General features: G+C 44.2%; 1 protein-coding gene across 1 annotated transcript in view; it reads left to right on the top strand.

Annotated features, from left to right (window-relative positions):
• The window catches only part of HDGFL3 (HDGF like 3), a 57850-nt gene extending 42890 nt beyond the window's left edge, over nt 1-14960 (top strand). Inside the window, exons 2-6 of the mRNA XM_079954414.1 lie at nt 1887-1963; nt 6527-6665; nt 8315-8473; nt 9813-9959; nt 13130-14960. Coding sequence (XP_079810540.1) covers nt 1887-1963; nt 6527-6665; nt 8315-8473; nt 9813-9959; nt 13130-13135 — 528 coding nt within the window. The 3' untranslated portion in view covers nt 13136-14960. The remainder of the gene's footprint in view (nt 1-1886; nt 1964-6526; nt 6666-8314; nt 8474-9812; nt 9960-13129) is intronic.
• The last annotated feature ends 1154 nt before the right edge of the window (nt 14961-16114 follow it).

Genomic DNA, 16114 nt, shown 5'->3' with positions numbered 1-16114 from the left:
AAAAGTGCGTCCTATAGAGCGAAAACGGGACGCAGGTGGCGATGTGGGTTAAAGCCTCAGCGCCTAGGACTTGCCGATCGAAAGGTCGGCGGTTCGAATCCCTGCGGTGGGGTGCGCTCCCGCTGCTTGGTCCCAGCGCCTGCCAACCTAGCAGTTCGAAAGCACCTCCGGGTGCAAGTAGATAAATAGGGACCGCTTACCAGCGGGAAGGTAAACGGCGTTTCCGTGTGCGGCTCTGGCTCTGGCTCTGGCCAGAGCAGCGATGTCACACTGGCCACGTGACCCGGAAATGTCTCCGGACAGCGCTGGCCCCTGGCCTCTTAAGTGAGATGGGCGCACAACCCCAGAGTCTGTCAAGACTGGCCCGTACGGGCAGGGGTACCTTTACCTTTACCTTTACCTTTATAGAGCGAAAAACACGGTAAGCAACTTATGCCTCCCTCTACAGGGGTAGATCCCTGTCAATTTTTAATTCCCCGAGTAGATCGCAGTCTTTTGGAAGCTGGCCACCCCTGTCCTAGTACGTTTCCAGTCAGTTTCTCATGCGAGCAAATATTTGCAGATGTTCACATTTTCCCCTGAAATGAAAGCAGGGGTTCTACCAAGTGCCATTCACATCGAGGTGTGTTTGTACACAGCTACCCCATTTTAAGAACATGAGAAGAACCTTCTGGATCAGACCAATGGCACATCTAGTACAATTTCCGGTTCTCACAGTGGCCACCCAGATGCCTATAGGAAGTCCACAAGCAGGGCATGAGCTCCACAGGACTCTCCCCTTTTGCTCTTCAGATGCCTTTTAAAGGTTGCCTAGTTACTGAATTTTTCCGTGTATTAGACAGTTTTTTTATATAAAAAAGCAATGCTAAAAATTTGGGGTCGTCTTATACACAGTTAGTGCAGAGGGGGGGACGGCCGATTGGTGGCAGCTGCGAGCGGGAGATTGTCAGCGGTGATTGGGCAGTTAATTGGTGGCCGCAGCAAGGCCTGCTGACGATTGGCTGCTGCTCCGTCAATCGGACGTGTGATTGGCGGCTGCTTTTGACGATTTCTTTCTTCTGAGAGGCGTGCGATTGGCAGTGGCGGTCTTGCGGGTGAGCGATTGGCGGCAATCCCCCCCTAAAAAAGCTCAACAACTCTGGGCAATCTCCCCCCATTTCCTTAATTTGGGGGGTCTCCAAAAATAGGGGTCGTCTTATACACGGGGGTGTGTTATACACGGAAAAATATGGTACTTATCTCCTTGGCTCATGGGATCACATAACTCATGGGTAGGCAAACTAAGGCACAGGGGCCGGATCTGGCCCAATCGCCTTCTCAATCCAGCCCGTGGATGGTCCGGGAATCAGCGTGTTTTTACATGAGTAGAATGTGTCCTTTTATTTAGAATGCATCTCTAGGTTATTTGTGGGGCCTGCCATGTGTTTTTACTTGAGTAGAATGTGTGCTTTTATTTAAAATGCATCTCTGGGTTATTTGTGGGGCATAGGAATTCGTTCATTCCCCCCCCCCCCCATAATATAGTCTGGCCCCCCACAAGGTCTGAGGGAGAGTGGACTGGCCCCTTGCTGAAAAAGTTTGCTCACCCCTGACATAACTCCATATTCTGATGAAAATAGGGACTTCTTCAGGAAAAGCGGGACATTCAGGGATCACATCAGAAACCAGGATAGCTTCTGGAAATCTGGGACTGTCCCTGGAAAATAGGGAGACCTGGAGAGTCTGAACTGGCTCATGTACCAGCCATATGCATGTTTAGGAATCCCTGAGTTGGCCAGCTGCATTGTCCATTATGCTGTGTTCTTTGAAATTTGCAGCCAGTCCTCCCTTACTGTCAGACTCATTGGACATTTGGTAATGAGCCCACATCTGTTTCTTCCCAACAGATTGACGAACTCCCTGAGGGAGCCGTGAAGCCTCCCGCAAATAAGTACCCCATCTTCTTTTTCGGGACTCATGAAACGTAAGTGAACAAATGTACACCCTTTTAAAAATATGCTTTTAAACCATTTGAGCCCAGTGCTTCTCTTCAAGGAATGAGCTTGCTTTGAAATTGGTAGGAGACTGAAGTTTTCTGCATTCATTAAGGCTGCAAAGCACATTCACAGCATGCTCTGTCCCTCAAAGAATTCTGGGAACTGTAACTGTGTGAGATAAACCACAGTGTCCAGAATTCTTTAAGGGAAAGAATGTGCATTTTTAGGGTAAACTCTGCCTAAGACTTTCCCCTCACTGTGGCCTAGACCAGGCTTTCTCAACGTCGGCCCTTCAGATGTTTTGAGACTACAATTCCCATCATCCCTGACCACTGGTCCTGCTAGCTAGGGATCATGGGAGTTGTAGGCCAAAAACATCTGGAGGGCCGAGGTTGAGGAAGCCTGGCTAGACTAATCCACTTAATGTACTGTAATTTTATTTTTTATTTTTAAAATACATATGCAATGAACAATTAAGTGGCAATTCATCACTTTATATAAACGATATTTTAATTGTATTTTTTTTACTGCTTGGCTGTTTGCCACCTTATGTTTCTTGGGAGGGAGGGCACGATAGAAATGGAACAGATATATCTAAGGACCGCAATACTGCAAGGTATGAGCACTTACTGTTTCCAAACCTAACCCTGCGGAAAGCCATCTAATTAGACTTTAATTTGATTTTGACCTGTTTTTACGAGGTAATTTAATTTTGTTTGATTTTATACTAATGTTATATATCTGATGTTAGCCGCCCTGAGCCCGACTTCAGCCGGGGAGGGCGGGATATAAATAAAAGTTGTTGTTGTTGTTGTTGTTGTTGTTGTTGTTGTTGTTGTTGTTGTTGTTATGGACTGCCTCTGCCCATAGGCACCCTGTGATCATCACCTTCATCACCTTGTGTGCCTCCTCCACAAAAGGTCTGGAGAGTGGCAACACAAGAACAGGCCTTTTCTGTGGTGACTCCACATTTGTGGAATGCTTTGGCGCTGTGGGTTAAAGCCTCAGCGCCTAGGACTTGCCGATCGAAAGGTCGGCGGTTTGAATCCCTGCGGCGGGATGCGCTCCCGCTGCTCGGTCCCAGCGCCTGCCAACCTAGCAGTTCGAAAGCACCTCCGGGTGCAAGTAGATAAATAGGGACCGCTTACCAGCGGGAAGGTAAACGGCGTTTCCGTGTGCGGCTCTGGCTCGCCAGAGCAGCGATGTCACGCTGGCCACGTGACCTGGAAGTGTCTCCGGACAGCGCTGGCCCCTGGCCTCTTAAGTGAGATGGGCGCACAACCCCAGAGTCTGTCAAGACTGGCCCGTACGGGCAGGGGTACCTTTACCTTTACCTTTGCCTCCTTGCTTGTATAGAGATCTCAGAGCTTGCTTTGTGAGGAAAAACCTTTGGGAGCAAGAGCTGGCCAGACCCTGACTGATATCATTTGCTATCTGTTGGCAGACCACAATAAAATCATTACAAAAACAGGTTGCCACCTTTGCAGCTCAAAAAGATGGCCGTAATGCTCTAAAGATGTCTGCTGTGGCCTGCAAAGAGGACTATCCGCAATAGTATTATGATGCTATTGTTAATCTCGGTTTGTATTGATGATTATTAGTGCTATATATATAATGTTAGCGTTATTATGAGTGCTGTGTTTTGCCCCTGCAGGCGTTGAGATTTGCTACCAATTTGTGACTGTAGGTTATTCCCTTACATTTGTTATCCCGAATCGTATTTTAGAAACAAGCTAAAAATACACGTCCTGATCTCATTTGTTTGTGGGGCCACCATCCTGCGTACCAGGGAGGGAAATTTCTGCAACGGATTGTACGTATTTTGCTCCCCACTAAACAACCACAGGACGAGCTCAAAGGTCTTTCAGAATGCCAAGGAAATTGGCAACGTTTATGTGGCTAAAAGATTTTATCAATGCTACCCCAATATGGACAGGCAGCAAATTGCAGGCAGCTGGAAGTGGCAATTTGCAGTTTCACCACAGGAGGGCAGGTTCACCTAACATTTAACTGCAATAGCACTGCAGAGTGTCCTAATCATAGAGTTAGGAAGCAGTGTGTGTGTGTGTGTGTGTGTGTAAAAAATTAAATTTTCTGTTTTACCATTTAGAATACTCATTTAAACATCCTTAAAATATAAATGATTTCCCTTCTTCTCTTTCCATGGTTCATTTTGCATATCATAAATCCCTGCATATTTTACATAAACTCAACCATTCAGTGTTCCATTATTGTATCCATCAAAACTTATTTACACTGTTGAATATATCTTAATGTTGCCAACTGTTTAGGAAAGTTCTTAATGTTTGATCTTTTATTGTGTTTTTAATATCCTGCTGGAAGCCGCCCAGAGTGGCTGGGGAGACCCAGTCAGATGGGCGGGGTATAAGTATTATTATTACTACTACTACTACTACTACTACTACTAATACTACTACTACGTTTTCAACTGTACACAATTTCCCCCTATATATTCAATAAACATTTTCCAATCAGCTCTAAACGTATGTTTATGACACATCTACTTTGAGGGACAAGTAACCTTAGACACATGAGCAGTCTTGTTGCAATACAGTGATGAGTGGACAGCGAAACAAGTGAACATTCAAACTGTTGCAATAGCCTAAGACCTCAACTCAGCCCACATCACTGTACATGATTTGTGAACCACTGATGCATAAGCACCACGGGAATTATCTTGAACATCAGCAGAACACCTATAGCAGCAAGAACTAGCCTTGAATTAATATTGCGCTAAGCTCATGGGGAAACCCAGCCAGATGGGCAGGGTAGAAACAATAAATTATTATTATTATTATTATTATTATTATTATTATTATTATTATTATTAATGTTCTGTCTCACAGTACCCCTGTTATTTGGGGTCCTTCTGTGCTGGACTACATGAGAGGTTGACCACATGGGAAGTTGGCGCAAGCCGTCCCCTCAGCTACAGGGCCAAACTGGACAAGGCACAATTGACATTCTTAGCAGTGACATGAATGGGTCCTTTTTTAAGTAAGTAGCATGGATGGGGAGTACAAGCTGGATCAGGACCCCGGCAAGGGGGTGGGGAGGTCATTGGAGGAAAAGCTTCCATTCACATGCTGTCTCAAATGTACACACCTCAGCTAACCTGCGAAGTGAATGTGGCTTACGTTTTCAAATTGGATGAAAGATGGTTTGAGGGACAGTGCATCAAACAGCAAGATTTCTCAAGAAACTACAGGATATAAGGATTGTGGCTAGCACCATGTTTGAAGTACCACCAGTGGGAACACACTGGAGCCAGAGTAAATAAGAATGTTGTACACAGCCATAGTGTTATGCCTGAGCATAACAGGGTTGTTTCTCTCCAGACCACGATCTGAAGCCAAGGTTTCTTCTTGGCTTACCAATACATACACAATGCATAAATACTATAATCAGCTCTGAGATCTTCAGATGTTGAGAGGGATAAAACTGAAGTCTGAAATAAGTGGCTAGATAATTTACTTAATCTTGGCTGATGGCCAGCATTCAGTCCAAATGTAACCACTGGGACTGAAACCAGGAAGCAAGATTATAAAGCAAAATAAAAAGTAGGAAGAATGAACCAACATTGTAAAGTGCCCTTATTTAGATTAGCCATGCTTAAATGCTATTGATATTAATGAGGCTGTGGTTAGGCTCTATTGAGACATCAGGTCAAGCCATGGTTAAGGAAACTGCATGGTATGTTGTATGAATTGACAAACCCATATTTTCTCCTTGGTTACAAAACCAGAATCAGCACTTTAACATGAGGCTCGCAAACCATGTTGTTGTTGTTTAGTCGTTTAGTCGTGTCCGACTCTTCGTTACCCCATGGACCAGAGCACGCCAGGCACTTCTGTCTTCCACTGCCTCCCGCAGTTTGGTCAAACTCATGCTGGTAGCTTCGAGAACACTGTCCCACCATCTTGTCCTCTGTCGTCCCCTTCTCTTTGTGCCCTCCATCTTTCCCAGCCTCAGGATCTTTTCCAGGGAGTCTTCTCTTCTCATGAGGTGGCCAAATTCTTGGAGCCTCAGCTTCAGGATCTGTCCTTCCAGTGAGCACTCAGGGCTGATTTCCTTCAGAATGGAGAGGTTTGATCTTCTTGCAGTCCATGGGACTCTCAAGAGTCTCCTCCAGCACCATAATTCAAAAGCATCAATTCTTTGGCGATCAGCCTTCTTTATGGTCCAGCTCTCACTTCCATACATAGTTAGTCTGTGCTAACTATGGTTTGTTGTGATGCCTGAATTGGCAAACCATAGCAACAGTTGCTGTTCCTCCTCCAGAGGCTGCAGCATCTGAAGACTACATTGCTGAGCAGACAGAAAACGGAAAGCAGGCATGCAGCTCCAAACTATGTTTTGTCTGACCACAAGCCATGGTTTGGTATTGTGATGTCTGAACAAAGCCACAATCAGGACTAACTAGTTCCATTTTTCATGGGACCAATTTCTCCGAACAATGACTGTCATATTACTGTACTTAATATAGCAAATGAAACTACCATTTGACTGTCATTTTCATTAAACCACAGCGCATTTCTGGGGCCTAAAGATCTCTTCCCATACAAAGAATATAAAGACAAGTTTGGGAAATCGAACAAACGAAAAGGATTTAACGAAGGCCTGTGGGAAATCGAAAACAACCCCGGTGTCAAGTTTACTGGATACCAGGTAGGAATGGTTTCTTTTCTCTTTTAGCTTTTCTCAGCTAAGCCTCTCCCAGGGCACACTTACCAAAGTACAGACAATTTTGGGCCTCAGAGGTGTCTAGAGTTAGCAGGAAGCATCTTACAGCAACAATGCCTCTGGGTGTTGAGTTATAATATGCCAAATCCATCATGATAATAAGACCAGGTCTTATTGAGAATCATCATGTTTTCTGTTTGGGGTTTAGAACTAGCAGTGTTGGCTCCAATTGTTTGTTTGTTTGTTTGTTTGTTTGTTTGTTTGTTTGTTTGTTTGTAAAGGCTGTACTTTCCTTTCTCCCTCTCTCTGGGCCCAGTCTGAGGAAAGACAAGTTAGAAATACAATAAATATTAAAAATGCCTCAAACCCATGAGAGAGGGAGCAAACCACAGGATGTGATAGTGAGCAGAGATCTCAAGTTCTGGAGAAGCGGAGCTTTCATTTCTGAATTTCTTTAAAAGGAAGAACAAGTGTCTGGCCCCTGTGGTTGCGAAGCTATGCCAGGAAGTGTGGGGGCAATTCCTGCTGAAATCTCAGATGCCATAGAAGTGTGTAAATCAAATTGCAAATGGTTGAGGACCCTTCTGGGTCCTTCTCATTGTCTTCCATCCCTCCGCCTGTCAGGTCTAGTAAAAAGAGGTTAAATTTTGGAGCAGCAACAAAATAATATCAGTGGCAGCTTCCACACTGCTTGGTTTAGTGACTTGTTACATGACACCTGTACAATGCCATTAGTAAAATAGCCAGTTCTTCACATTTTCCCTGTTCGTAACTCAGAAAATATTTCCTTTTCCTTTTCCCCCTTTCCCCTTTCCAATGGTACTTTTTAAAAATTCCCCTGGTGCAGATAAACATCCCATTGCTATTAGGGTCAGATTATGGCCTACATAGATGGGTCAGCCATTTCCTAGATTGTGGTCTAGCCACTGTCTCCTCTGTAATCTCTCTCTTCTCTCTAGGAACCAACTCTATCACTTTAACCTTCCCTTTCCCCAAAATAGCACCACCTTTTTATCTGTTTTAAGTACATTACATGGAGGTTTTGCTATCTGAACACATACGTTCTCAGGAAATCATTTGTTAGGAGAGCGTTTGCATAGTGAGTTGCCAATTTCCATTGATTCCTTTGGAAACATTTCTAATGCGTTCCCAACCATGGAATTTTGACTCCCAAATGAAGAAGAAAAAAACCCAGGGAAATCCACTACAACTTGGCAAAAGACAAGGAAGGAAGGAAGAAATGCTCCCTTATTCATCTGATCTCTCCCACCAGAGTTTCTGGCAAAATGGCTGCTGTGGACCAGCAAAACACAAACAAATAATAAGGCTGCTTATTTGTACTACACGCAGGTCCAGCTGTTTGGTTATCTGAATCTGTGGTGTGTATAGCAAAATTTGGGTACTAATTCATCACGTTCAGATGAGTGAATTTTCATAGAACGAGCGTTCGGATAGCAGGACCCGCATGTGTTAGCACTGAGTACGTGCCGCTCTGTTTAGAAGTAGGCAATCTGTACAGTAGGGCTGTTTCACATCTGGGTAGAATGGTAGAAAGTGCCCAGTATCTCTAGATCAGTTTCTCCCTCATATGGGATGTTACAAAACAAGCTGCAACGATTTGTCTCATTCCAAAGGCAATTCAGCAACAAAGTTCATCAGAAACTGAGGGGGAAGGAGGGAATACGGCAGACGCCAGCAGCGAGGAGGAAGGTGACCGGGTAGAAGAGGACGGGAAAGGCAAAAGAAAGAACGAAAAAGCGGGTTCAAAACGGAAAAAATCCTACACTTCGAAGGTAATCCATAAGGTTTCCTCTTATTGCTGTTTCCCATATACAGTGCTTTTTTTTCCCTTCAGCAGTATGGAATAATGACACTTCTTTTAATAATGATGATGATGAAGATGATGCAATGTCACATTCCTGTTATGTATTCAGTGGTCTGTGTTTGCCTGAGCTTGAGTCTGGACTAAGGATTCTGAGCCCCTGTGTTCTAATTCAATACATGACATCCAATCACTGAACATTTCAGGATTTGAGCCTCTGCCATTGGCCCTTAAACTCTGAGTCATGATTCACAGCTTGGAAGTTTAGACAGCCAATCACGTTGGGAGTGTCCCAGGCCTTCATAAATGTATATAAGCAGTTGCTTTGCCCCTGTTGTCCAGCTCTGTTAGTACAATAAACATTCTTGCTGTTATCACTCTGTCTTACCTCATGGGAACCCACTTCAATTCCCATCTTAGCAGGAGGACTTCCAGGGGCTTACTACAATAACCCCTCATCTTATGTGGGTTCGGTTCCAAGGGTTCAACTTACATATGCAAAATGTGCCTATACCCACCCCTTGGAGCTGCTCTATGGCTAGTGGGTGATCTGAGGAGAGAGGGCATCCTTAACACTCCCAGAGCTGGTGTGCCAAGTAGGCCTTGCAGACAAAGTGAAGAACTTTAAAGCTCTTCTCAAGATGGGTCTGTTCGGGCTTCTTGTTGTTGTTTAGTCACTTAGTCGTGTCCGACTCTTCGTGACCCCATGGACCAGAGCACGCCAGGCCCTCCTGTCTTCCACTGCCTCCCACAATTTGGTCAAACTCATGTTGGTAGCTTCAAGAACACTGTTCAACCATCTCGTCCTCTGTTGTCCCCTTCTCCTTGTGCCCTCCATCTTTCCCCACATCAGGGTCTTTTCCAGGGAGTCTTCTCTTCTCATGAGGTGGCCAAAGTATTGGAGCCTCAGCTTCAGGATCTGTCCTTCCAGTGAGCACTCAGAGCTGATTTCCTTAAGAATGGATAGGTTTGATCTTCTTCTTACTCAACAAAAAAAGAGCATTTAAGCTCTCCATCAGTCTCAATGGATGACCTTGGGCCTGTTGCTACCTCTCAGCCTAAGTTACCACAAAGGGCCATAGTGAGAGTGGTGGGGAAATGGGGAGAATAATATCTGTCACCTTCAGCACCTTGGAGCAGAGTTGGGATATAAATGTAATTAATAATATTACAGGGGACAAAAATGGAAATGAAATTGAACCCAGAAACTGCCCCGTCAGAATCTGCTGTATAGAATATAGAACATCCAAGTAAACGATGCTTAAATACAGGCTGTCTTCTTTTCTTCCCCCCTTGATGGATATACTTAGAAATCTTCCAAGCAGTCACGGAAATCTCCTGCAGATGAAGATGACAAGGACTGCAAAGAGGAAGAAAATAAGAGCAGCTCCGATGCTGGGGAAGCAGGCAACGACACAAGAAACACCTCTTCAGACTCGCAGAAAACTAGTGAAGGGGTAAGTGTTACTTTAATGCAGGCCATGACATCTGAAGCATTCTAAGGTTGCTTTCCGCAGCCACGACTTCTCCCAAAGAATGCTGGGAAGTGTGGTTTGTTAAGGGTGCTGAGAATTGTGATTCGCCCTCGCAGAGCTGTAATTCCCAAAGTGGCTTAACAATAAAAACAAATTGAACAATAAAAACAAATTGAATGAATACAACTTAAAAACAAAATTAAAATACAACATTAAAATATTGAAACCTCATCGCAGGAGGAGAAAGGAAAAAAAAAAAAAGAAAGAGGGAGAGAGAATCAAATTGGCTCCAAGCCAAAGGCGGAACAACTCTGTCATACAGGCCCTGCGGAAAGAAATCAGATCCTGCAGGGCCCTGGTCTCATGAGACAGAGCGTTCCACCAAGCCGGAGCCAGTGTTGAAAAGGCCCTGGCTCTGGTTGAAGCTAATCTAACTTCCTTAGGGCCCGGGACCACTAGGGTGTTGCTATTTATGTGCCTTGAGGCTCTCCGTGCGGCATACGGGGAGAGGCGGTCCCGTAGGTACGAGCGTCCTAGGCCGTGAAATGTCCGGGGAAATACAAATGTACAGCAACCCATGTCGTAAGTATAGTTTTTGGCGAATTTCCTTTGGGCAAAACTAAAAAATAGCTCAACAACTTTTGTGTCTGGATTTTCACTTTTTGAAATATGACAACCCTGTTTAACAATCACTTCCTCTTTCCAGGGAACTCGTGAAAGTGTAGCTCTGTGAGGGGAACTGGGGTCTTACAGCAATTCTCAGTATGATTAGCAAGCTACATTTCCCAGGATTCTTTGGGGGAAGCCACGGCTCTTTAAAGTGGTATAAAAGTGCTTTAAATGTATTGTGTGGCCATAATCTGGTGGGACTAGATGCAAAGGGATGGTTCTGTATTAAAAGAATAAATAAACCAGCTAGCAGTGGTAGTAGCATGGTCATTCCAGAACTACCCATGTGTCACCCCCATGGCACAGAGAAGATGCATCATGATTCGTAATTATCAATTGCATGGGTGTCTTTTTAAAGTAAATTGCAGGTGTGAATGCCCTTAATCTGGATTGTAGCATGTGGGGTCGGGAGCTTTCACCTTCCCTGCCCTTCTACTGCAGCTGCTATTGCCACTGGAATACAGTCAAACCTCAGTTGTCAAATGTAATCCATTCCGGAAGCCCATTTGGCTTCCGAAATGTTTGACAACTGAGACGTGACTGGCTTCTGAGCAGCGTCGAACATTCGGCTTCCAAAAAACCTTCGAAAACCGGAACATTTACTTCCAGGTTTTCGGCGTTTGGAAGCTGAAACTTTTCAAAACGGAGGCATTTGGAAGCCGAGGTTTGACTGTAAAAGCTGCCATTTGAGTGCATGGGAACTTCTATCCCCAGAGGGAATGGAAGGTAGACCCTCGCGTGAGGGGTTAGGAGCTTCAACCTTTCAAACCCTGCTGCCACTGCAGTCCTGATTGATCCCTGGCACGGGGAAAAGAGCTGCACCTGCTGTTGTCAGTGGAGTAAAAGGCTCCCTTTTGAGTGAATTGGAATGTTTATCCCCAGTGAAAATAATGGGCAAAAGGGGAATGGTCCAAATTCGGCCCACAGTGGAAGGCAAGGGCCCATATCTCCCTCCCCCCCACCCAATGACACAGGGGCACCTGTAATTTATGTTTTAAAAGCTATTCACACTGTTGCTAATTGTGTAAATGGCATCTCGTCTAGCTTGGCCCGATGACTTGGGAGTCGGAAATATCCCCCTGGTCATTCTGCTAGTACAATGAATTGTGCAGTGGAAGAAGGAAAAATTGGATGATGGTGATGATTATCTATTAAATTTCCATACTGTACTGCCTTTCATCCGAGGATCACAGGGTGGTTTGCAGTATAAGAACACAAAAATGCATACCGTATGTCAGGGAACTGTCATCGGAGCCAAAGGAGGAGAGAGGGCTCCAGAGGGATGCCGGAGAGGGTCCCAGTAGGGAGAGAGGCAGCCCATCTGCGGGGGAAGGAAATCAGCGTAACACCAGGGGTGAAGGGGGGCAGATGGGGGAATCGGAGAGAAGGCTCCAGGACTCCTTGCCGGAGACCAGCGGGGAGAGCACGGGTCCTCCGCTGCCCACACCCTCCCTGCGCAGAAGACTGGGCGTCAAAGAACTTCTTTGCTGGAAGAAGTTCAAGAAACGCCCACTGACGGACTCTGCCAGCGACTGAGACAGCCACGAGTGCAAGGCTGTCCAGGGGAAAGGGTTCAGCCAGGCAAGCTAGCCAGGAGTGGCGGCAACTTACGCACGAGCAACCCCCTTAGAACCACTACACCGTAGTAATGAACAAAAGCAGTACCTGCCCCACCCCACCCCAGTTTAAAAGGCCATAGATGGTTTAATTAGCCCAAAGCCAGGGAAAAGAGAAATATTTCTGCCTGTCGCCTAAAGATATGTAATGAGGGTGCATGGAATGGCCTGAATGGCCATGAATATATTTCAAATACCCCCAACTGTAGAAATTTAGTATATTGAAGAAAGGGCTAGTTTAAGAGTCCTTCACCCTGCCCTTATAAACTTTCAAGGATAATAATAATATATTATTATATTATATTATATTATATTATATTATATTATATTATATTATATTATATTATATTATATTATATATTATTTATACCCCACCACTGGGCGACTCCCAACAGAATATTAAAAACATGATGATAAAACAACAAACATTAAAAACTTCCCTAAACAGGGCTGCCTTCAGATGTTTTCTAAAAGTCAGATAGTTGTTTATTTCCTTGACATCTGATGGGCAGGTGCCACCACCGAGAAGGCCCTCTGCCTGGTTCCCTGTAACCTCATTTCCTGCAGTGAGGGAACCGCTAGAAGGCCCTCGGAGCTGGACCTCAGTGAACGATGGGGATGGAGACGCTCCTTCAGGATCCGGAAGAGGGTTTAGTTAGACATAAACTGCAGATGGAAATGCACATCTTTTTCTATGGCCTCCCAGATGTTCTGGCCGGTAGTCAGGGATGAAACTCAACACCTGGAGGATCATGCCAAAGGCCTCGCTTTGGAAATGTTATATCCAATTGATAACATAATGCTGATTGAATTGTTTGCATGCGTATTTGTAAAGGCATTCATATATTCTTCCTGTTTCTCCCCCAGACTTAACCAACATATTGACTGCTGCATATTAAGGGAAGACACAAGAAGGTTACATGTTTGGTTGTCTAAAATTCTTGGATTTGATAGAAGTCAGCACATCTGTTCATCAGCAGCATATCTGTTCGTATGCACATTTAGATCACATTCCTACCCACCCTGTTCTCAGAAACGACTTTCAACTTCATTGTTATCTCCCCGCCCCCCAGGGGTTCCCTTTTCTGAACGTCATTTTATTTAATCGCACGCGAAACAATAAAAAATATACGCTCTTTTCCAGCAAATGTGACATGCGAGAACATTGCCAACGCGCCCATCATTGACACCTCCTCCCCCCCCAAAAAAAACAAAGGGCCAAAACTCCAAACTTTAAACCGTTTTCTGAAATTTCCTTTTCTTTTTTAAAAAAAGCAGTAACATTTAAAATGTTTGGAAATAAAGTGCCCTCTGGTAAAGAACCGCAAGAATCTTTATTCTCCTTACAAACCATGACTTTTTTTAAAAAAAAAATTCTCTTTATCCATTCTTGGTGTATTATTACTTTTTTTTTTTTACAATTGGTTTGAAAACAGGGGTGGCCAGCAGATGGCGCAGAAGCTAGATTTCGTTCCTTAGGCAGTTTCACGTGCTCCCCTCCCCGCCAAATTGCAGTCAATATAGGGCAAAATATTTGCTCACAATTTCGTTTGTAAGGAAATTTAAAAGAAGAAGAAAAACTATTTTCAAGTTCTATGAAATAGGAGATATTTCCCCATCTCTCTTTTTTGGATTTTTTGTATGCGACATGTAAATGTACATATTTGTATGTAACGGTATGCCTGATCTCCGTAAAGCCCTCGAGTCAAGATGGCGCCATCTTGATTAAGGATCCATGCCCATTCATTCATGAAACAAATCAAATTTACGTGCAGAAAAATACCCACGCCCAAAATCACATGCTATATAGCCACAGTTTGGAGAGTAAACTGTTTGGGCCATCTCTGTTTTAAAACCTGGCAAAATGTACTTGAGTTGCGTTCCTGCTCAAAAAGTCCATATTGTATGAAAATACCTTTCCTTATTAGACATACCTAGCTAGCTATACTCTTAATACTTCTCAAGGTCATGATGTAATGTAAATTTCTCTGACTTAGTTCTTATATGTGGAGTTAGTGAAAGTCTTTTGTGTTTCTTTAGATGAATACAAGGAGCTTTTTTTCAAAACCCCAAAGCAAATTTGAACTTTTTCGGATGCCTTCCATTTTTAAGCGCCTGATAGTGTGTGTTTTTTAACAAAAATAATAATTACCCTATGGGAAAATAAACCAAAACATCAAATTGAAAAGCAGAACCCAACCTGAAAGGCTTAAAAAGGAAAAGAAAGAAAGAAAAGATCCTGCCATCATTTTTCTGTTTTTTTTCCCTACTTTCAAAACTAGATCTAGACTAGTAAGTAAGCATTCCAAAATCCATTATTCTGTGTACATTATTGTTGCTATTGTGAGAATAGAGAATTTTATTTATTTTTCAATGCCAGCTTTTATTGTGAAAACATATGGGTTTAGTCCAGTTTTTATCAATCCTTGTTATGCTTGTCCTTTGAACATCTTTCGCGTACTCAAGGTTTGTAGTTGAAAAGTTTACTGTACAAAAAAAATAATAAATCATGGGGAGGGGGGGGACACAAGAAAAAACCACAAAAAACTATTGTTTTTACAGAATAAATTTATTGGAATGTGTATCAGGAGTAAGGTTTGAGGTTGTAAGCAGCTAAGTTAGCATCGTATTTGGCTTCATACGTGTAATAATGTGAGGTATTCATGTAACTCGAGTATTAAAGCAAAGCATTCTGTTATCGTTGAGTTCGTTCTAATAAGAGCACCAATACAGGGAAAGCTTTCTTGTTTCTGTCCCTTTGCTTTTCTTACCTAAGAGACTCCGTGTGCATCAAAAGCTCAGAGAATCACATGCTATACATATAAAAGAAGTCTCACCTCTCACATAATGGCGGTAGTCCAACGTTCTCTGTCCGCTAGCGCAAAGGGAGAGTTTTGACATTGCACACCTGAGGAATCCAAAGTTGTGCAACAGATTGCGCCCTTTGTTGTGCAGCGAAGTTGCCAGCAACCTCCTCCTATATTCCTTTGCATAAGCAGACCCCAGTAGCACAGAACATTTCTGCAACAGAACAGATAAACCACCACGTGACCTCGACTTTGCGCTGTATTGGATGCACCCAGTAATCCATGGGTAGGCAAACTAGGGACCGGATCCGGCCCAATCACCTTCTAAATCCGGCCCGCAGACGCTCCGGGAATCAGCGTGTTTTTACATGAGTAGAATGTGTGCTTTTATTTAAAAATGCATCTCTGGATTATTCATGGGGCAGAGGAATTTGTTCATTTCCCCCAAAAAAATATAGTCCGCCCCCACCACAAGGTCTGAGGGACAGTGGACCAGCCCCCTGCTGAAAAAGTTTGCTGACCCCTGTCATAATCACTTGCATGCCTCAATATGCTAAGTGTGGTAAATGAGCGGTCCAGGGAATGGGGGCTAGTAAAAAGTAAATGTGAAGTACCCCTGGACAGTTAAGTCCAGTCAAAGGTGACTATGGGGTTGCGGCGCTCATCTCGCTTTCAGGCAGAGGGAGCCAGCATTTGTCCACAGAAAGCTTTCCAGGTCATGTGGCCAGCAGGACTAAACCGCTTCTGGCACAACGGAACACCGTGATGGAAGCCAGAGCGCACGGAAAGGCCGTTTACCTTCCCGCCAAAGCGGTACCTATTTATCTACTTGCACTAGTGTGCTTTCGAACTGCTAGGTTGGCAGGAGCCGGGACAGAGCAACGGGAGTTCACCCCATCGTGGGGATTTGAACCGCCAACCTTCTGATCGGCAAGACCAAGAGGCTCAGTGGTTTAGACCACAGTGCCATCCGTTGTCCAGGGAATGGGGGCTAGTCCAGGTACAGGTACTCGCACAGAGTTCATTTTAAAGTTAGATGCCTGGT

Source organism: Podarcis cretensis, assembly GCF_951804945.1.
Source record: "Podarcis cretensis genome assembly, chromosome: 14".
In the NCBI taxonomy this organism is placed as follows: Eukaryota; Metazoa; Chordata; class Lepidosauria; order Squamata; family Lacertidae; genus Podarcis; species Podarcis cretensis.
This window is presented reverse-complemented; position numbering and strand designations above follow the sequence as displayed.